General features: G+C 48.8%; 1 protein-coding gene across 1 annotated transcript; it reads left to right on the top strand.

Annotated features, from left to right (window-relative positions):
• Positions 1 to 1,825: 1,825 nt before the first annotated feature.
• LOC104153191 (lymphocyte antigen 6E) lies at positions 1,826 to 8,935 on the top strand. Its single transcript, XM_068933506.1, has 3 exons — positions 1,826 to 2,021; positions 6,668 to 6,787; positions 8,029 to 8,935. Exons 1-3 carry the CDS (start codon positions 1,970 to 1,972, stop codon positions 8,235 to 8,237), a joined length of 381 nt encoding a protein of 126 aa, XP_068789607.1. The 5' UTR covers positions 1,826 to 1,969; the 3' UTR covers positions 8,238 to 8,935.
• Positions 8,936 to 22,126: the final 13,191 nt, after the last annotated feature.

Below are 22,126 nucleotides of genomic sequence, written 5' to 3'. Positions count from 1 at the left end.
CCAGTTGCTCTGCCAACCTGTTCTGTTTGTATCATCCTGTAATTAACACTTCCCCTGCCCAGCCAGTTCATTAGTTCTGGGATGACTCCAGATCTTGCGATGGGTTGTGTCCTGTCACTCTTAGGTCCTCTATCTTCCTTCCTGGGCACAGTCAGGGGCATCTCCAAGAAGCATTGGAACTGCTACTGTTAAATTTGTGAGGGAGAAAAACAGAAAGCTATAAGCCTTTGTACACTTTTCTTGGGGACAGGGAGAAGGTGCAAGACCCTGAAGCAACAGAAGAGCTGAAGGAATGTGGTATTCCTTCCTGACACCCAGAAATTAAATCTCAGATGATACACAGCAAAACTAAGAGACATGCTGTGAGGTGTGTCACATGTAGTTTAGAAAATGCCAGACTGACTGTTACAGACAGCCTGAATTTGGTCTTTGGGCACTGTATGACAGAGGGGTCTTGTGAGTGCTTCTGAATGACCGTGCACCGAGAGGCTGAGTTACGGTTGCTCTGGCTACCAGAAAGCTGAAACTTCCCAGATTTTGAGCAGTTGATTTGCAAACCAGAAAATGAAACAATCCCAGCAACCCATTCCAGTGGAAGACATTAGACCACAGAAACACAGTGTTCACAGCCAGTTCCCACTAGAATAACTGGCAATGACAAATAGAATGAGCCGCAGGAGAGATCAGAGAAGTGGGGGTTTGCAAGCATGGATTTGTTTCCTGAGCAGAGAGAGGACTCTGAGTGCACTCCAACAAGAGAGGAGCTGGAATTTCTTCTGACAGACGTAGTTGCCAGAAAACGCTGATTCTGCAGAATTAAACCCATCTGTGGCATAGAGAGTTTGTCAAACCTGCCTGTTTCTTGCTGCCTCACCAGTCGTGTCCTCCATTTCCAGGCTTCCTTGACAGCCAGCTTCTCAGGCTCCCTCCCCCAGCGCCCTCCGCGCAGCTAATTTCCTGGAGGCCTTTGCCATTTCGCTGGGACCTACCGAACCTGGGTTGCTCCTGCAGACTTTCCTAGTCGACTACCCCATGCAATGAAGTCCCATCCTGTCAAGCAGCTGAGGCTACTCCGTGCCTCCCCAGCTGCTGAGCCCTTGTGCCTTCAGGCTTTCCCAGTCTCTATGTCTAATGCCATTTGGGCTCTGGGAAATGGCTCAGGGAGCTGGGGACTGACAAGCAGAGGACTGTGCACACAGTGGGGTTGTACAAGGTCGGTTGGGTATGAAGAGGGGTTGTGCATACCAGGAGGGTTGCACATACAAGGGGGTTATGCATGCAGGAGTGTTGCACATGCAGGGCAGTCGTGCATGAAGGGAGGGGGGCTGTGAATGCCGGGGTGTGTGTGATGCAGATGATCTGTGCATGCCAGAGGAGGTGGGAGGGTCACGTAGGCAGGAGGTTGTAGATGCAGAACTGTGCATGTGGTGGTGGGGGAGGGCGGTTGCACATTTAGCTGGGTTGTGCTTGCAGGAGATCGGAGCATGAAGAGTGTCATACATGCCCAGGGGCTGTGCACGCAGGGGAGCTGCACATGAAGGAAGTCGTGCATGCAGGAGGTCCTTCTGCTCCTGGCTCTTCCTCCTCCCAACCGGGGAGATGGAGGGGCCCCAACGTCCCACACAAGGCGGGGGGGGGGGGGGGGGAAGACCCTTTGGGCTAGCAGGGAGGTGCAAACCCAGGGGAGAGCTCCAACCGGGCTGCCTAACCCCATAGCGGGCGGAGGGCCGGCGAGATGCGGCGCTCCGCCGACCGCACCCTTTCCCGCCTCCGACGCCCCGGAGCGGGGAAACGAAACAAGCCGGCGGCCGGCGGCCGGCGGGGAGGCGGGGGTAGGCGGCGCGGGGCGCAGCCCGGCCCGCGGGGTGGGGCGGATGGACTTTCCCCACCCCCCGGCGCCCGGCCCTGCCGCCAGCCTTTGCGCGCCGCCAGCATCCCTGCGCAGCTCGCCGGCCCCCAACGCCGCACCATGAAGGCTCTGCTGCTCGCCGTGCTGGCTGCGGTGCTGTGCGTGGAGAGAGGTAAGAGGAAGGAGGGGGGGGGGGGACGTTCCTCTTCTTCTTCCCCCCCCCCCCCCTCAGGTCCATCACCAAGGTCTTTCCACAGTCCCCGATTTGGGGGCAAACTGTGTGTGTGTGTGTGGGGGGGGTGGTGGTGCTGCATCTTGCAGCGGGAGCTCTGGAAGTTGGAGGTGGGGTGGGGGGGGAATCGGGGTTGGGGGAAAGGGTTGAGCCCTGGGTTGGGGGCTCTTTCCAAGACCTGCTTCTCCGCAATGTCCCTCTTGCAGCAGGAACTTCAAGGCTGCTGTGCCTGTATGTATAGGTGCGTGTCTTCAGCCGTACATATTTTGGAGCTGTTCCCAGTTGCAGCTCGAACAAAGACCAGGGCTGGCCCTGCGCCTCCCTTTCTGTACAGCGAGCTGGAATAACGATGCTGAAATGGGCTGAGATGCAGTGGAGGGGATGGAGGATGGAGCCCAGCCCCGGCAATGGCTGATGGAGACGGTTCTGGGCAAAGCCACTTGTGGTCCTGGCTCCTGTGGTCCCACAGCAACATTTAGGGGCAGGCTGGGGTTGCCAGCACATGAAGAGGTGACCCTCCAAGGGACAGGGCTGTGTGGAGCGTGCCCTGGGCTTGCCACTGAACCTGAGGAAAACGTGTTCCCCGTTGCTGAGTGTTAAAACTGCAAGTTGGCCAAGTGGCAGGTCTCTTATCCTGCATCCCTGATGACTCCATTTCTGGTTATCTAAACTCCGTGAGGCCGTGCAAAACCCCATATTGTTTCCATATGTCAATGCTAGGAGAAGCCAAACAAAGAGAGGGAGTTCCTGGCCGTCTGAGCGTCTGCTCAGAAAACACGGACCCTCCCTGTCTCTTGAGAAACATCGGTGAGCAGAAACTAGTTGTTTGCGTGCTCCCCCTCCCCGTGGGATTCAAGCAAGCAACTGGCAATTAAAGCACTGGGTCAGAGCTCAGCTGGCATGTGCTGAATTCCAGCCCAGAAAGTGGGCTGTCCAGGCCCAGGCAGGAAGGGGCTTCACCTTCCCCCTTCCAAAAAACCTTTCAGTAGTAGAACAAGTCCTCCTTAGCCACGGAAAAAAGCTTTTTTGCAGGTAGCTTTATCCCCCAACACTCCCATCATGTCCAGGGACTTTTTTCCTAAAAAAGCTTTACCCACTGTTCAAAGATCTGGCTCATGGTGTATAAGACTCTTGTCTGAAAGCAAAAGAAAAGAGCATTTGGCATAAGGAATGAACGGAAGAGCTGCTGAAGCAACAACATTTTTCACCAGTGCTGCTGGGCTTCAGAGCAGGCTTTTAAAGGCTTTTTTTGTACATTGCTCCTTGCAAGAATGGATCCAGCATGTCTTATCTAAGGAATTCCCCTAAATGATCTTTTATGAGCTCTTTGTTCCTTCAAGGAGCTGAGCGGGAAACAAATAAACACAGAAAGGCTTCCTGTAGAAGAATGCTGCATTTTCTAGTTGGTGAAAACGAGGCTTCTTTTTTACATTGTTCAATCTTGATTCTTTTTTTTTTCTTTTGTAGCCTTGAACTCCCACTGCACTTTGTCTCCAACTGCATAAAATAATTCTGCTCCCCTCTTGTGTCTTGTGTCTAAAAAAACCTGTTTGCTTTCTTTACTCTGCAATGATTTGTAGATTGGATCGTTCAGTTATCTAGTTTGCTGAAGTAGGAAATGGCAGTACTTAAGACTGAATATTTCCTCTCTTAAACTATGTGGAAAGACTCACATTTCCTGCAGAGATTCAGTCTATGTCTAGTATCTATTACAGGTGTTACAGGTAATAGGTGTGACAAAGAAAAAGATGGGGCCAGTTTGGAGACACAGTGGTAGGAACATAGATTTAGCCATGTCACAGAGAATTCCATGGCCAACAGCACTTTTATGTGCACGTACAAATATTTCTGATGTGTTTATGTCAGTAAACTCTAAGGCTGAATGAACAGCACTGCACCACTCTGTGTGTTCAATGTAGTGACATAATGCATGTGGGGTCATACGTGCTACCATAATGCCCACAAGAAGCCTGTAATCCAGTTCATTCCTGGTCGCAGACAGTGTAGGTGAGATGGGGTGAGTCATTTTGCCTCCTCGTGCTTCAGTTTGCCCTCAAGAGTGGTTGCAAGGAGAGGTGTTTGGGACAGGTCATCTGAGACTTGGGAGAAGAAACACATGGAGTCAGGGGACCAGGAGAGCTGGGCTTGACTCGAGGTCTCAGATGGAGTTTGTGGCACTACCAGCAAGGTTAAAAATGCCACCCATGGAAACCCTGGGCTCGTCAAGGAATAGTGACAGCCCTTTGACTCAGTTGCTGGCTCAGTCCTCCTCTTCCTCTCCTACCTCCAGAGGCAAGGTCTACTGGCAAATATTTCCTGAGGCCTTTGACTCAGGTGATGGCCCTGTAATCCTGGGTGCTGTGTGTAGGTTGTAGCTGCTATGTTAGTGTAGTTGGGTAACTTTTCTCCATTGCAAAGATTGTTGGCAAACTGATGATGGTTTGAAGTGGTGTGAGACAGTACAGGAAATTCTTGCTAGGGAGTTGTGGTATTAGCTTTGTTTCCAGACTAGAGTCACCTGGCTGCCTTGGTATGACATTCTGGACTACCTGCTTTATTCCATTTTCCTGAAAAATGCAGTTGTGCTTTTGTTTTCTTCTCCTGCCTTGGCCACGGCAGCTTGGAAGTCATTCCTCAGAGCACAATTGCTATTTTTTTCCCAAATTTCCTGTCAAATGCTTTTTCTGAGAGAAACAGAATTGAGAAGAACCTCAAGAGGTCATGCAGGCCTGTAGCAAAATGGGGACAGATGCTGGCAGATGTTTGTCCAACTTGCTCTTCAAAATAGGCCATGTCAGGGACTGCCAAACCTGAACAACTTCTCCCAGGGCTTGGCTGGACTTCCCCTTGTTTTGGAAATCTGTTTGTGATGGAGCTGAGAGGGGAAGAAGCAGGAATAGCACTGCTGAGCACCTCCCATCCTGAAATGGATTCCCCTCTGCTTTGCATTGTGTAGACACAGGAGAGACAGGCAGTGGCTCGTGGAAGGGCTTGCAGTCTGAGTGCTCAAAAATCGGAGCCCGTGAAACGTCGGGAACAGACCTGAGCTGTCTGTGTATGTAGGTCAACGATTGTAGCGCGGATGTGATATACGTAAAATACAGAGAATACCATCCATCCATGGTGAAGTGCATATGTCCCTGCTGAGGCACTGGTCTGGGTGTTTCTGTGACCATTTCCCCTGGCTGAATACCCTTTCCCAATCTTTACCTTTTCTTGGCCAGAGCTAGAAGAAGTGCAGTGTGAGCTAGCTGGTACAATCCATCCTGCTGGTACAGTGTAGGCCATTTTAGGAGCCCCACTGTGGAGGAAGGCTTGCTTTTTCGCTAGTGCCAACCCCCCCACCCCCAAATTGGAAAGGTTGGATGTATATGCTGCCCTCATAGTGCTGTGACTCCCTGGAGAGCAGGATTGTGTAAGTGTGTAAAATTGCTTCCTAGGAGTGGGTCCTGTGACATAGGCGCATTGGGAGAAAGCAGAACGCAGTTTGCTGACACCTTCTTCGGTCCAGAATGTTAGGTTTTGACTTAAAAAAAGAAGTGATTATAAATTGGACCTTAGTCCATGAGCTTCTACAATACCCACAGGACCGCAAGCTGTAGATGAATCGAGTGGTTTTAAATGTGAGTTGTCATCTTGGGGTCAGGGAGATGTTGTGACTGCGGATATATGACAGATGTGTTCCTGCAGCTGGACAGCTAGAAATCTTTGCTGAGTTGCTGAAGGACCTGAGTTCAGGTGCTGCTGGAGACCCTGGGGCGGGAAACGGCAGTCGGTGTAGTAGGATGTGGGGGTGCAGGTTGCCATATGTACTGCTGAGAAATGAGTGCCCTATCATCCCATCCCTTTTCTTTCCTTTGCTGCTGTCTCAAAAAGTTACTACCAAGCCTGCCTGGAAAGTGAGAGCAAACCACCTGCGGTCCTGTCCCTCTGTAAATAACCCATGGGGTTGCTCATGGCAACTCATCTGGACTTCTGTCTACACCTCCATCTCTCCGTTGGCCTTGTTCCCTCCTTGCAGGTCTTGCTGCAGTGCTGGGCTTACTCTAGCTGAGAAACTGTTTTTTCTACCATATATGTTAGCTCAAGTGTAGTCTGAACTTCATGCCCTGCTGCCAAAGGCAGGTCACAGAAAGCTCAAACCTGTGTTCATGCCTGGAACATTTCCCATCAGTATCCATGGCAGCGGAGGTAAATTAGCACAGATCTCCAACTCCAGCCTGCAGGCCTGAACTTGCCACCGTTGTTCAGTTTCAGGTTAGCAGCTGTTGCTTGACCCCGCTCTTGGTGCAAACAGGTGCATGGTGACAAACATCAGGCTGACCTGTGATGGCATTGAGGCATCTGTCAGCAATCGGTCAGGCCCAGAGCTCTGTGGAAGATGTTCAAAATGTAACCCATAGACCTGAACCCTTTACTTGGCCAGCCTTGTTGCGGGGGGAAACCCTACTGCAGATTGAGACAGCCCGAATAGCAAGCACCAGGCTGCAGCTGGATGCAGTGTATGTAACGTGTTGGAGGTGGGGACTGCTGAGCGGGGACGTCTCCTTGCCAGCTTCTAACGCAGGTGTGCCTTTCCCTTGCAGCCCACACGCTGATCTGTTTTTCGTGCTCGGATGCATCCTCGAACTGGGCCTGTCTGAAGCCTGTCAAGTGTGGGGAGAATGAAAACCACTGTGTGACAACGTATGTCGGAGTGGGAATCGGTGAGTGTTGACAGGACCTTCTTGTGCCCGTCCTAGCTGCTTTCCCTGATGACCTGGAGAGGCGCAAGAAAGTTTTCGTTCCTTTGTCTAGAAGAAGGAGAAATTTCTGCTCAGCAGCTGAGCGTTAGTCCATCCCAGTGCATTTTACATGTGCTGCCAGACAGAGTCACGTTAAAGCCCACGTGCCTGCACTGAAGCCAGGAGTCCAAGGAGAATTTTGGGATCAGGGGGAAGTTGTTGATGAATCAGTGAAAGGTGGTGGATGCTGCAGGCTTCCTCAGTGGGAAAGCTCCGGGGTTATCCTTTCTCATTTTACTCTGTGTTGGCTGATGTTTAGGTTATTCATCCCTGACTCCTACCTTTGCTTCTTCTCCCTCCGTGGATGTGGTGGGGATGCCGAGAAGGGAGCTTTCCAGATTCTCTCCATAGCCACCTGCTTTTCTCAGAAGTCAGAAAAGCACCGAGAAAGATCTGGGGGCCTCTGCTTGTCAGCAGCGCTTCCCAGGGAAGCAGGCTCCTCTGCCAGGTCTCCTTGCTGCCCTGCAAAGACGCAGCCTGGCCTGCCTTGGTGTTCCCCCTACCACCAGCCCTGCTTAGGCACCGGCGAAACCCTCTGCATCTTGCATGTGGGAGGGAGGGGTGTTGCATGCCTGAGTTGCACAGTCTGCCACGTGGGTGGGCTGTGCGTGCACAAATGGAGGCCGGGAGATTATATAAGCCTGTCATCTTAGCGCAGTGCTAATGGTTTCCTATTTCCTGTGCTTGCTGCTAAATGTGTGCTGAGCCTCTCAATCAAGGCTCGTGGCACAGGCGTACGCTCATGTGAGGCATACGCCTCTTGCTGGTGCTCTGTATGCCCCATGCTCACTGTCTCACATGAAAAGTCCCCAGATCAAGCTCAGGTGGGATGTTTCAGGTTCTCTCTTGAAGCGTAGCAGGCAAATTTTGGCCAACAGCCTGAAAGGGATGTCCCCAGCATGCTACGCAGTCTCTAAGAGCTATGTGAAAAGTCTGCTGGGGCGTTCTTCAAGATATGTGGGCTGGCTGAGATTCATTTGAGGGTCTAATGCTGAGAAATGTTTTACCCTTTCTGTACCACCCTCTGTAGGTCATGGTGGTTTAGTTATTCAGTACTGTTATTTCCTTTGCAAAGCAGGTGATCAAAATGCTGAGGAACTAAACCTTTCCTCTTTCTGCTTTTCTTTCTTCTCTCTTCCCCACCACGCCTGTCATATGTTCAGGCAGCAAGTCTGGGCAGTCCATCTCCAAAGGATGCTCGCCAATTTGTCCCAGTGCCGGGATTAACCTCGGCATAGCGGCTGCCTCCGTTTACTGCTGCGACTCCTTCCTGTGCAACATCAGTGGTTCCAGCAACGTGAAAGCCAGCTACGCGGTCCTGGCCTTGGGGATCCTGGTCAGCTTCGTCTACGTCCTCAGGGCTCGAGAGTGATGGGGCTGGGCAAGGAAGACCCAGCGCCCTGGGGACGTTGCAGACTCCCCCGGCGCGGCGTCAGAAGCCCGCCTGTGAAGCTGCGCTGCGACTGTCAGCGGTGCCCCGTCTTCCAAGTGCCATCTCAGATCTTGTTAGCCAATATCTTCTCTGTTGCTGTCCACAAGGAGACCCTGTACTTCTCAGCAGGCCTCAAAGATGATCGTTTCCCAGACTTTATGCTCTTTCGGCATCAGAGACCTGGGAGGTTGGGCTGAACAGTTCTCCTCCTTCTGTGGACATACCCCACTGCAGTCTTACACCTCCTGGCAAAGCTGGATTGTTTTGGAAGGGTTTCTGCTTTTATACCTGTACCCCTGATTTCTAAGATTGATTAAAACAAGGTTGGGACTCACCAAGAAACAATTATCCACAAGCATCACTAAACAAAGTATTTAGACGTTCCTGCCTCTCGCCTCTGCAGAGGTTTCTGGCGCTGGCGTGCCCCAGCACGAGGGTGGCCCAGGCACTGGGAATGCATCCCAGTGTCTCCAAAGGGAGACACGTTCCTGGCCCCTGCAGCTGGAGTCTCTTTTTATAAATCATGTCATTTCTTCCAATCCTGGGCTGACTTTTCCGGAAAACGAATGAAGTGTACCTTGTCCCTCTGAGCTCTGTAAGTGCCAGACCTGAATAAACATACTCCTGTTGTTACCTGAGCTGGGACGTGTGCTGTGTTGTGTCTTCTTGCTGAAGCTGGGGAGGTTAGAAACGCTGTTACGGAAAACCTGAATTGTAGGCCCAGCAAGAGGGTATCTTACGCTCTCGAGCAGCTTTCAAGTACTTGTCCTCAGCAGTCCTTTCAGTTCATGTCGTAGCAGCAACTCCAACTCCTGCCTGTTCCTTTCCCAGATAGACAGACATCCCTGTGGGCCTAGATAAACATCCCTTTGGCACCTTGGTTTGTGTCTCTTGGGAAAGCCTTTTCCAGATGCATTTTAGTGAAAGATGTGGGGTGTTAAGGTCCGATTCTGCTCTGTTGGACACAAGGCAGCTCAGTTGCTCCTAGCTGAGCAAGCACCCTGGGAGCAGGACCTGTAAGAATTAGTCTGCATGTTGCAGTGACTTGGTGCCTCAATCTGCCCGCTTATGAAATTGGAATAACTACAGACGATAACTTCAATGCCTACATGAGCCAGGGTGACGAGTCTTGTTCACAAAATTTAGTGAGGTTGCAGGTGAAGAGATCAGTACTCAGGTATTTTGGTTTAAACTGTAATTACTGGATGGGCTGGTGGTGTTCCTGGACTATAGCAGGTGACTTCATCCCCAAACCTGCCGTTCCTGCTGTCTCCCCACATCCCGCAGCTTCCCAGGTCTTCCATGCTTTGCTCTCCTCCTCCCACCCTGGTGGGAGATACGGCTGGCTGAGACAGCCTCTCTTGTTGCGACGCTGCTGCAGACCTGTTAGCCTCAAAGCAAGCCAAAGCTGAGCCTTTAAACTGTTCGCTAAAAGCATGCTGTCACTCCGGTGACTGATCAGATGTTGCACTAGGCTTTTTTCTAGCAGCAAAAGACAGGGGTAGCTTTGACACTTAGCCTTGCCCTCCTCCTCTCCTCTTTTGCATGTGTTTCTCTTATTTTGTGTCAAGAAACAAAGAGCAGCCTCCCGAGCTGCACAAACCATTTAATTATACTTTTATCCCCACTCAAATGAGTGATAAGCAGGTCCTTTTCTGTGAAAGCTCTGTGCAGCTGTAGAGAAATAAGGGATATTTGCAACCAAAGCTTTTGCATGTTTTTTTCCCCCCTCCTCCTCCTCCCTATCTTTTAATTAAAATTACACAGACGTTAACGATGGCTATTACAACAAGAGTCACTGGTCATCGTGACATGGCCCACAATTAGGTGATCGGCTTGGTAAGCATGCACAGCGCTCCATTATTTCGTTGGGCCTGAGACATGCAGTCCTCTGATTAATGCATCCTCCCTCGCCTCTCCGGGTTGGCAGGCCTTCATTCTTCTGGGAAAGGAGGGCTCGAGGCATACCTTGACCCGGCATCCAGCCCTTTGCTGTGCACGTTAAACAGCACAGGACAATTCGGGGGAAAAAGGTTGTCAGAAGTGGGGATGTTCTTGTTCTCTGGCTTCACTTTCAAGAGGCTGTGCCTGAGCCTTCTTCCCGCCAGGGTTAGAAACCTTGTTTCCAGGGGAAATTTCACTCCTGGCCGGTGGCTGTTAATAGATGCATTAGTCCTTGTGGGATTGCTGTGGATCGGAGGGATGAGGGTGGCCAAGACAGGGCCCAGAGCCCTCCACCTTGCAAGGAATGGGACTATGGCTCTTTTTTAGCCCCTGCGAAAGTAGAGTTTCTTGGTTTTGATCTCACTTACCCGCACAACACATCTGCTGTGAGCAGGTTGGATTTAGGAGCCATCAGCATGGTTGTGTCCCAAAGCCTGTTCGCGCCTTTGCAAGGCTGTCCTGAGAACGCCACACTGGAGACTCCTGTGGCCTAAAGCCACAAGTGGGATTATAAAAGCTGGTTGCCTGCTGCAATAGCCCTTTCCTGCGTATTTCTGGGTTTTGGAGTTTACTTGTGCCAGGGACTTGGTCATGCATGGGAACAAAGGCTGGCAGAAGGAGCGTTCGACAGGCTACTTACCCTGTACAGATAACAAATAAAATTAAAGGTATTGCCAAAGGACAGGATCTGAAGGTCAGTTCAGACATGTTTTGGGGTCTATAGGCAGGATGAATAGATTGCATATGGAAATCTTTTTTTCTTCACTATCTTTTTTTCTCCCCTCCCCTCCAATGTACTATATTCTTGCATACTTACCGCAAGGGAGAAGAGATATTTTCTGTCTCTTCCACTCTTCTTCCACCTCTGGCAAAGATCTCCTTGTTAGATACACATGTATTTGAGAGACAGGGAGGGTATGACAGCCTGTCAAATGCAAGAGATGAAATTTAGCTGCTTAATCCCAGGCATTGTGTGATCAGTTCTGCCAGTTCTCACAACTTCTGGTCCTAATGTAGATACTTTTCCCCCAAATCCGCAAGAGTGAAAGGCCAGAAAACATGCAACTGTAGTCATTAAAAAAAAAAAAAAAAACAACAAATAGCAGGAACTCAGCATTTACAATTTACAGAGCATTAAAACTTGTGGCTTGTTAAACCAGATGCTTGAGTTGGAGCTGGAGGCCTGGAGGGTTGGGACAACTCTTAAATGCTTTGAATGTATGTACTTAGATTGTGGAATTAAAGAGCTGAATCTCAGCAGAAAACTCATATATTCACGTTCCCTGACAAGACGAGACTTTATGAGGGGAGGCAGCTTTGCTCCATACAACCATAAAATATCCCAGTATGTACGATTTTCACTAGAAAATGAACAGTTTAGGTCAAAACCAGCACACTTCGGAGCGTGCTAATGAGAAAATAGTTTCTGTGCTTCCGTCCTGGAAATGGCCGTGTTTCAACAGCAGCTGCTGCTGTCTACCACTACTTTAACATCACAAGGGCTCCCATTTTTGTATGTTGTCTGTACACGCTCAAAGCTTGCTGCAGCACTAATCTTTTCAGCTGAGGTTCACTGTGTTTGCTGTTTGCTGAAAGGAAGATTCAAACACGAGCAAAGTCAGCTTTTGAGATGCTTTTTAAGAAAGGGCAGAATTTCTCTTTTAGGAAAACACAGCCCTTATGTGACTTCCTTGCACACACAGCCAGAACAAATAAGGCTAGTAACGTAAGCGGGACTCGACCTTGTTACTCAGACAATGTCCTTGCTTTATTTTGATTTACTGAAGTTACAGTCGTTAGAAACAGTTCTTCTCCCAGAGCCCTTCTTTGCAATAAAGAAGGCCCCCACGGGAAGCCTTGTAGGTCTGGTACGTGGTCGTGTCTCCGTGATGGCCTGAGGCATGGGTGTCCTCTTTAGTCCTCTCCCGTCTCCAGTGGAGGCAGAGTCCCCGGTCTGGACACTTGGAGGCTGGTGTTAACATAGCCTCCCTACCACGGACCTGTGTCCCTGAGTTGCGGACACGTGAGATGTGGTGGTGACGTGCCTTGGTTGCAGAAGCTGCGAATCTCAAGATCTCCACCGTGGAAGGGAGGCAGGAATTGGGTGTCCAAGTGGAAATGGCTGCATGCACACCAACAGGTGCCTGCTAGCAAAACCACCGCCTTCAGCCCCGCTGTCCCAAGTCCCTCCATCTGATATTCCTAATGCTTTTACACCCTGAAGTGCTCCTCTCCTGCTCTGCTGGTCCATAAGAGCCTCCTCACCCAGGAGGAGGCCATCCTCAGTGGCGAGATGCTGGGGGTCTCAGCTGTTTGGGAGGAAGATACTGGAGAGCTCTAATCCTCTTTTGCTCCTGGCAGAGTTATTCACTCCCTGGGAATCTGGTGTCCCGTGCAGTCAGGCTGGAAGGGAAGATAGTCTTACTCAGTTTTGCACTGCACTGGGAGCCATCACGGTGCAACGGAAACGAAGCGCTGGGTAGGTCCTGCCATCTACTGGCTTTTGCCAGAGCTGGGAGAGGTCTTTTAAAGCCCAGACCTCATGGGTCAAGGAGGAACCCTTAAGGCAGCTGTAACTGCAAGCGCTGAGCCAAAGGCATGCTATGGAGGGCAGGGCTTTAACCAGATAATTGCATGCAAAGTGGACAATCAAGGGCATTAGAGACAAATTGAATGTATTAATTTGTCCAGCTCTGCTCCATTAGAGTAAATTGAGAAATCAAAGGCATAACAGGCTTCCCAGGTCCAATGTTTTCCAAGGGAATGCTCTTCCAGCCAATATCCTGCTGTTTCATCAAAACCAAGACATTTCATGAAAATATAATAAGCACAATAAAGTGTTCCAGGAAAAAAAAAAAACTGAAACATTTTATTTCAGCATTGTTGAATCATCTCATTTCATTTGGACTGTTGCATTGAAATATGCATTTTACTTATGTATGTGTGAGATTTGTAGTTGTGCATTATGTATATAGTAGCAGAATAACAATAAAGAAACATTGATTTCTTGAAAAATATCAATGCAAGTGTAAGTACAATGTCTGCTGCTTATTGTTTGATATTTTACTCTAATGAGAAGTACATAGAATTAATAAAAAAAGATATGCTTGGAACAAATTTTTTGGATGGTGCTGAGTTACAGATATTACAAATATTACCTCTCACTTTGTGTAAAAGAAAGAGCTTGGATCTGAGTCAAAGCCCAGGGCTGGGAGTTGCAGGCCCAGTCAGGAGGAGGACAGAGGGGGACAGATGCAAGACTGAATCTACAGACAATGAGGGAGGGATAAATGCGTTCTTGCACTCTCAAGGCCATTGGAGTCTCTTCCTGTTGATGGATAAAGAACAGGGATTGTCTTCGCTTTCAATACCCATGCTTATAAATATCTTGCACTTGCCCATGACCCCAAAGGGAATGGGTAGGCTTTGCTTTTTGAGTCTGCCGCTCTCTCTTGTTGGAGGAAAAGGCTATTTTGGGCACATAACGGTCCCTGTGTGGCTATTTGAGGAGCAGCTGCTGCTCTTTGCACTCCTCGGGCTGCAGTGCTGCAGGGGCTGCTCTGTCCCCTCCTGTGCCAGCGAGTGACCAAGCAGATGGATGCACGCACAGCCGGGGGGGCTAACTGCTCTGGAGATTCCCCCCAGCTCTCCTGAACGTGGGAGGGTTCTTGCTGCTTTGCAGAGATGCACAGTTTATTTTTTTGTTTAAATCTTTACTATTTTGGTAAGCCCAATAAGCTCAAATCCATGGGAAAAGGAGAGTATGATCCCCGGGGACTAACAGGTAAATGAACAGTAGCTATTGGCTCCGGGGTTTTTCTCAGGAACGGCCACAGGCTGTTTCAACCAAACATGTCCTTTCCTCTCTCATACCTGGACTAACTCCTATGTGAGAAAGGGGTCTTCCCCGCTGCACGCCCTCCTTGCAATCAGTATTTTACAGCTTCGCGTATGTCTTTCTCTGGCTGCTGGGCAGAACTGGGCAACTGGAGGGAACAGCCTGCAGTGATGGGGAGTGTTTTCCTGGGTGGGAGGGCTCTGTGCTAGCTGGACACTGCTTTGGGACAGAAGAAATCTGCAGCTGCAGAAGCTATGCCTCCCTCCTGCCAGGCACCCCTCCATCCTTTCCACTTATATTGCCTTCCATGTCCCTGCACCTGCTCATCCGTGGGGGGCTTCTCCCACTTTTCAGGGGTTCAGGAAGATGGTGCTGTTTCTCCAGTCCGAGAGGGGACACCATTCATGTTTTATCTCAGAGGTATCAGAGATGTTTCCTTCATTAAGGTCCATATTTCCAGGTGAACCTGCTTATGGGACACGGTGATACCAATGCCTGAAAGTACTTCTTGAAGCAAAACAACACAAGTTTCTCCCAGTGTTTTGGTTTCAGTTGGCTCTGCAGGCATTTCTCACTGGCATCCCAAGAACTTGTTGATCATCTCAGGAAATGAGACATCGTGTACTAGCAAACAGGCGTGAAGCAGGAAAATTCCTGCCTCCCATCCCTGCCTTTGTCTGTTCCTCCTCTGGAGGAGGAGCTCCTACCTCTGCTCTAACTATGGCAAATGCAGGTTTTGGGAGGAAGAAATAGCTCTGTGGCTACTGGGGAGTCTCCAGCAACCGGGTTTATTTGCTAGCTCTGAGTCAAGATCCTCCTGAGTCAAGATCCTCACCTTCCTGCCAGTGGTAACCCTCTCCACCTTTCCTTTTCTCCCCCTGCTTCCTTTTCTCCCCTTGGTTCCGTTTGTAGACTGAATGAGAGGCTGTGGGGAGCAAGAAGGAAGCTAGCACCCCGGACTGGGATGCTGGGACTGCGACCTGAGCAGGAGCCACGATGGGAGGAAGCTGGAAAGATGGGAGGCACTTTGCGAGGCTGTGGGAACTTGCTTCAATCCTTCTGCTTAACACAGCCCGAGTAAAAGAGATTAAAAGCCATGCATGATGTATGATGGTCTCTGTGGGCTTGGCAGCTTGATCTCCCCCTGTGACATAGGGACACTTAGCTGTCAAAGCTGCTGTCCTGCTTTTAGCATTTATGCCTGAACTTTTAATTTACAGTTCCAGCTAAGTTAATAAATCTAGTCCTTCATATAGCAACGGTTGAACTAACACATCTAAAATGTAACACAGTACGAAACACGTGGAGGAAGAGGTGTGAGCAGCATGCCTTCCTCTCCTTCTTCTTGCTAATTAACACAAACAGCCTCCGAAAGTGGTGTATTTCACACAGGTTCTTGCCTTGCTCACGTCACTGAATCACATTACTGTCCCTGAGAGCTGAGCACTCCTGCCACTGCTTCTGTTTTCCCAGTGGTAAAATGGCAGGGATGCAACCATCCATCCTTGTAAGAGAGTCTGAGCTTCATATGAGGGCCCTGTCCTGAGCCTGGATCAGCTAAACCTACCAGTTGCAGCAGAGTCACCCACTACAATCAGGTCTGAGCTATTATAAGGAATATGGCAACTCCCCCCCTCCCCCAAATAAAAACACCACCCCCCCCAAAAAAAAAACACTGCCTCCCCCAAAAAATCACCACCCCTTCCCCAAACAAAATCACCCCCACAGAACAAATGCAAGCACTCAATAGGTGTGGGATTGCAGCACCCTGAATGTGACTGCTTTGAATGCTCAGGAAGTTCATCAGGGCAAAGCATCTCTACTCACCAGTTGCATGCTAGAGTTCAACTCTTGATTTGTTCAAGGTAGCCTAGACAGGCTGAATTTTTCTCCCTTTTCATTTTAACGTGGATGCAACTCAACCTAAGGCTGGTTGAAACCAAATGAATATGAATCTCAGCTATTGGGAACAACTAGAATGAAAGAGGACAAAGAGAATCCTAAGAATTCCTCCCTCCCTCCCTCCTTTCTTCCCTTCCTTTCCTGGGGAGATGGGATGGGATCAGGAATTTGCATTTTCTTGTCTTGTCAGAAGGTGGCAGTGGCAGGCCCCAGATCTGTCCTTAACGCACAGTCTGAGATGGATGCCCCCAGACGGATGTATAGACGTACCAGGGCAACAAGCCTCTTCTGCTAAGAGCCATGATGCAGCAAGAAGTTAATCTGAAACCTGGAGACGCCAGAAGAACTGCGTTATCTCAGTGTAGTTTTCACTGCATCCATAGTTCAGCTTTACCGCGGTTCTGTGCAACTATAAAGCAGCAGGGAAGGTTACAATCCACCTACTGTTACTTGATCCATAGAAACCATCTCTAGCTGGTCTGGCCAGCTGATAGATCACCAACGGATGATCTCTGTATCAGTTCCTTAGAGCCACCAAATAACTGGAGTTGGAAGGGAACTCTGCAGTCTCTAGTCCAAACCCTGCTCCAAGGACTACAATGCTGGATCAAGCTGCTCAGAACATTGTCTAGCTGAGTTTTGAATATCTCCAGGCATGGAGATACCACAGCCTCTCTGTACCTCATTCCAATTTTTGACCATCCACATGAAGAAATATTTTTCCTTATATCTGATTGTAATTTCCCTCCCTGCAACTTGTGCCTGATGCTGCTTGTCTTTTCCCTGTGCCTCTCAAAGGAGAGCTTGGCTCAGCCTTCTCTTTAATTCCCTTGTTTTTAAATCCCTGTCATCCTTCTTTTACCCAGGCTGAAAAAAACCCAGCTCTGTCACGTCTCCTTGTATGCCCTGTGGTCCAGGCCCTGGACAAAACACTTGCAAACTTGGGATCATGGAGATGTGGTGGGATAGCTCACACAAGTGTTTTGCTGCAGTGGACGGATACAGACTCTTTAGGAAGGACAGGAACAGGAGGGTGAGGAAGAGGAGTTGCCCTTTACATGAGAGGGCAGCAGGAACGCATGGAGTTCTGCCTGCCAACGGATGAGGGGTCAGCTGAGAGCTTGTGGGTCAGGATTAGTAGGCAGAGCAGCCTGGGCAACATTGTTGTTTGCGTCTACTACAGACCACCTGACCAGGAAGAAGATGAGGCCTTCTTCAGATAACTGGAAGAAGCTTCATGTTCAAGAGGGGTAATAAGGTGGATCCAGGAATCCACAGGCCAGTCAACCTCATCTCAGTCTATGGGAAGTTGATGGAGCAGCTAACCCTGGAAACCACGTGCAGGCACACAAAGGACCGGAAGGTGACTGAGGGTAGTCAACACGGATTTCCGAAGAGGAAATCACACCCTACCAACCTGATAGCCTCCTGTGATGAGATGACTGCCTGGTAGATGAGAGAGGTCAGTGGATGTTGTTTATCTTGACTTTAGTAAGGCTTTCCGCACTGTCTCACATAACATCCTAATCGAGAAACTGAAGTTTCTCAGTGGGGCTTGAAGGTTCTGGCCTGTGACACAAAGTCCAGCTGGAGGCCAGTGAATTTTGGAGTACCCTAGGGTTTGATATGGGGGCCAATACTGTTTAATGTCTTTGTTAATGACCTAGAAGATGCGACCAAACGCACCCTCAAGTTTGTAGATGATAGAAAATCATCTACGAGAGAGGTGGTTAATACAGTAGAGGGTTGTACTATCATTCAGACATAGCTTGACAGGCTGGAGAAATGAACCAAAAGGGACCTCATGAAGTTCAACAGTCAAAGTCCTGCACCTGAAAAGGGATAACCCCAGTCACCAGGATGGACTGGGGGCTGACCAGTCCCAGCAGTTTTGCAGAGCACAGCTTGGGGGTCCGGGTGGACAACAAATGGAACATGAGCCAACAATGCGCTGTCATGGCAAAGAAGGCCAGCAGACTTCCAGACTTCTGGGCTGCATTAGGAAGAGCATTGCCAGTAAGTCAAGGGCAGTGATCCTTCCCCTCTGCTCAGCCCTGATGAGGCCACACCTGGAACGCTGCTTCCAATGCTGGGCTCCTCAGCACAAGACAGACATGGATTTACTGGAGTGATTTCACTGAAGAGCCACAAAGATGTTTAAGGGTTTGGAGCATCTGTCGTATGAGGAGAGGCTGACAGAGCTGGGATTGTTCAGCCTGGAGAAGAGAAGGCTCAGAGGAGATCTTATCAATGTGTATAAATACCTGATGAGGGGAGTGAAGAAGATGGTGATAGACTCTTCTCAGTGGTACTTGGTGACAGGACAAGTACACAAACGGAAACACAGGAAATTCTGTTTAAACATAAAAACAAACAAACAAAACCCATTTTCTTACTGCGAGGGTTGTCAAACACTGGAACAAGTTGCCCAGAGAGGTTGTGGAATCTCCATCCCTGGAGATATTCAAGCCCCAACTGGACACATTCTTGGGCACCCTGCTCTAGCTGTCCCTGCTTTGGGCAGGGAGGTTGGATCAGATGATCTCCAGAGGTCCCTGCTAACCTCAATCATCCTACGATTCCTGTGAACTCTGCGGCTAGTGTGGCTGAGGATTTCTGTGCTCCATCACTTTATGACAGATGTCCATGAGCTGCTCTCCTCTTACATGGATGTTCTTTCACCTTCCTGTTCAGGTCAGTCAGGTTAAACTGCTCACATGGCTGGGAAACATTACATTGCCCTGCCGCAGGGCTACATCCCTCAACTTTACTAGAGGGAAAAGTCCAGGAGCCAGAAGCGTTTGGATCAGGAGCGTTTTCCTGAAATCTTCAGCTTTTTGGAGGCTCCAGGGCCAAACCTGGGACATTTTTTGCACCTGGTAGGAGATGGGCTGAACACCTCACCTGGGCCGTGGGGATATCTCCAAAAACACTCAGATCTTGCTACTGACCCCAGCAGACATAGCCCTGGGGCATGCACCTGTCAGGCCTCAGGCAGAGGCATGCAGAGGTTTACAGCTTCAGTGCCAAGCGGTGCAGCATTGCATGGAGATGAAAGACACCTGGAGGCAAAACTGCTTACTTTCAGTCAGGCCATTTACTAGTGTACATGTGTTGTCCTTGTTCTTCCCTTCTGGGTCAGTGAGAAGTGACTCAGATAGGAAAGTATCTCTTGTTCATTGGATTAAGACTTGAGGGAACGTAGGGGATAATTAAACCAGAGCAAAGCTGGGCAAGTGATTTACATTTCTGCATCATTAACAATGCCTTGAAAAGCTGGTAGTAGCAAATGATCTTGAAATGAGCGATTCCTCCCCGAATCGGTCTGGGCCAATGGGAAGGGATAAGTTATTGATGTAAAAACAAAAAGAAAAAAGGAACCTAGAAAAATTTAATAGAGAAGGAAGACAAATTTTCACCAGCCATAAATATGATAGAGCCTTCCCATGTACATTGTAAACAGAGAGAGAGAACATACCTTGCTAGTCATTAACTCCTGGAAAATCCCTCGTACTAATACCATCTCCCTATGCTGGCCACTGGCCAGACAAATTATAAATATGAAGTTCTCCACCCAGAAGGAGTTAAGTGCTAAACAGATATTAGTCTGAATAATAATCTAGCAATAAGAGGTACCTGCATCAAGTTCAAAGCAAGAAAAAGCAGGTTGCAGGAAAAAAAAAAAAAGTAGGTGAATCATTACATACAGGAAATAGGACTCCTTATAAATATAAATCAGCTGGCTCCTCTACCTCCATACCCTGGTGAGTATACAAAGCATCACTCACTCTCAGGTGCAGTGCAAGATGCAGGCTTGGGGTAGAGAGCATGAGCTATAAAGGTGAGATCCAGTAGGAACTTGGAAAGAGCAGCAGAATTAGGGAAACTTTCCAGACCTGAACTCTGGTCCCCTCCCTGTGCCCCAGGTTCATCACTGGAGCATCTGCATGGTACAAACCTACCCAGAAGTCTTCTGTTCATGGTGTTTTCCCAAAGTTTACAAATGGGCTGGGTGGAAAAGGCCCCATCTGTCACAGCTTTGCACCTACCTCCACACGGAGCATGCAGATGAGGCTGATGAAATGCTCTGGCGAAGCCCAAGAGGAAAATGTCAGCAGGGGCCAGGAGCTCAGGGCAGGCTGTTGACTGCATGATTTGAATGGGCACAGATAGAGCTGAGTATATGGACCTACAGCTGTCCTGGTAGGCCACAGAAGGGCTGAAGGAGCACTGCTTGGGTAACCGCATGGTCAGCCCCATGCTCCCACCAATCTCATAGCGTCAACATCCCCTGTGCCCCAGTCCAGTACCAAGGTGGAAACTAGTGTGGAGAGAGCTGCTGAGCTTTGTTTTCCCATCTGCAGCTCCAGGCTATAGCAGACTCACCTGCTACTGGGTGTGAAAGCCACAGCTGCCTGCTCAGCACGATACTCTGGGCACATCAGGTCGAGGGGACACATGCCCTTTCCCCCACAGGCATGTGCCAGTAACTCAGTTCCAGGAATCACCTAGCCTCTATATGCTTAATAGGCATAAGGCAGGGCTCAAGCGTCTTGCAAAGCTTTGCCAGCACAATGGATTTAAAGCCATCCCTAGACACATTGGATCTTGGCCATACATTGTAGGGAATTGTAAAATCAATTAGTAAGAATAAGGCTGCTGTGACTAATGAGCTAATGAGTGATGCCTGAGTGGAAATGGCTCAAAGAGAGCTGCGGGGTGAGAGTCCTGATGCATTATTCATAGGAATAGGGTAGATTCAGGCTTCAAATTGTTTATTTTTTTTTCTTTATTTCTCCAGGCTTCCATTTAACCTTTAGAGTCAGTTCCCATCTCAGGAAGAAACAGAGGAAAGCAAAGGTGGCTTTTAAATTTCTTTCTTTCTTGGTGCGAGGAAACTTCATCACTGCAGAATCCCAGTTTCCATGAGAGGCGGATAGGGGTAATTACGCATCACAGGTGAAGTTCATTGTAATTTAATCCCTGGCACTCTGCATAGCAGCAGGTTTAACTGATTAGACTAACCTGTCCATGCTGCTGGCTTCCTTAAGTGACTTTCATTAACTACACTGTTTTGAAGTCAACAGGAGAAAGCTATGAACTCTTTGAACAAATCTCCTTTTTAGCTTTTTTAACGCATAACTTAAATAGTAATTACGATTAACCTTACAACAGGCCCCAGCAGAAGCAAAGATGAGGAAAATGAGGAAAATGTTCCAAGGTTAGCTAGCAAATCAGTAATAAGGTTAAGAATAAACCTCTAAGTACCTGTCTCTATGGCCCGTACTCACCCATGCTGCTTTTAGTAATTCATGCATGTCCTCCCAGGGTTGCATAAAAACAGCAGAAGAGCACTGATAAAGAAGGAGCATTAACTAATGGTTAAACCATGTGGAATACAAGTCTGGCTTCTGTTTCTGATGTTGCTACTAACTTGCTCCCTGAGCCTAACTGACCTCTCTGCAATTCAGATTCCTTATGTCTTAACTCAGGATAATAATATTTACCCATCTTGCAGGAACGTTGTCAGGTTTATTCTATTTGTATGCGTGCAACAAAAGCTTAGCGCTAGCATAGGACAACATCATTTCAGCACACCTCCAAATCTACCTTTGGGTCCAGTCATAGCTTTTGTCCAGACATCTTCCTGCTCTGGCAATCTGCGGGGTTCCTGCAGACATTCAAAGAATTTTTTAGAGTCAAGAGAAAAGAAGAGTTTCAAATTAACAAGACAAAAGGCCCTGAATCAAACACAGTGCCTGCGCTTCACTAAGTGCGCACTCACAGCCTATAGTCCTTAAGCTCTGCTCTGGAGCCGGGAGACAAAGTACCTTGTGAACCAAAGCACTGTATACATCTTGAGATTTTTCGGCAGGACCTACTCAGCCTGGTAATTAGGGGGTGCGAGCAAGACTGGATGCAACTGTTACAGGATTGCTCACATCAGATGAAAATGCCTCTGCCAGAAGAATGTCTCAGCTGGCCATGTAGGACAGTAAAGGGGCTTGGCACACGTTTATTAGGCTAGAAGTAAAAATTGGACTGACCATTTCCTTTTTTTTATAATAACAAATTCCTCCAAAATCTTGTACTTGCTTGCATTTGAACACATAAACTAGAAAATATCTTTTTTTTTTTTTTCAAA

This window comes from Struthio camelus, chromosome 2 (assembly GCF_040807025.1).
Source record: "Struthio camelus isolate bStrCam1 chromosome 2, bStrCam1.hap1, whole genome shotgun sequence".
NCBI lineage: Eukaryota > Metazoa > Chordata > Aves > Struthioniformes > Struthionidae > Struthio > Struthio camelus.
Note: the sequence above shows the minus strand (reverse complement) of the source record. Positions and strands in the feature narration are given on the sequence as shown.

Excerpts from the sequence above, each read along its gene's own strand:
- LOC104153191 (XM_068933506.1), top strand. The coding sequence starts at position 1,970 with ATGAAGGCTCTGCTGCTCGCCGTGCTGGCTGCGGTGCTGTGCGTGGAG. Across the intron at positions 2,022-6,667 it reads GGTGCTGTGCGTGGAGAGAG|CCCACACGCTGATCTGTTTT; the intron begins GTAAGAGGAAGG and ends TTTCCCTTGCAG. Across the intron at positions 6,788-8,028 it reads GTATGTCGGAGTGGGAATCG|GCAGCAAGTCTGGGCAGTCC; the intron begins GTGAGTGTTGAC and ends TCATATGTTCAG.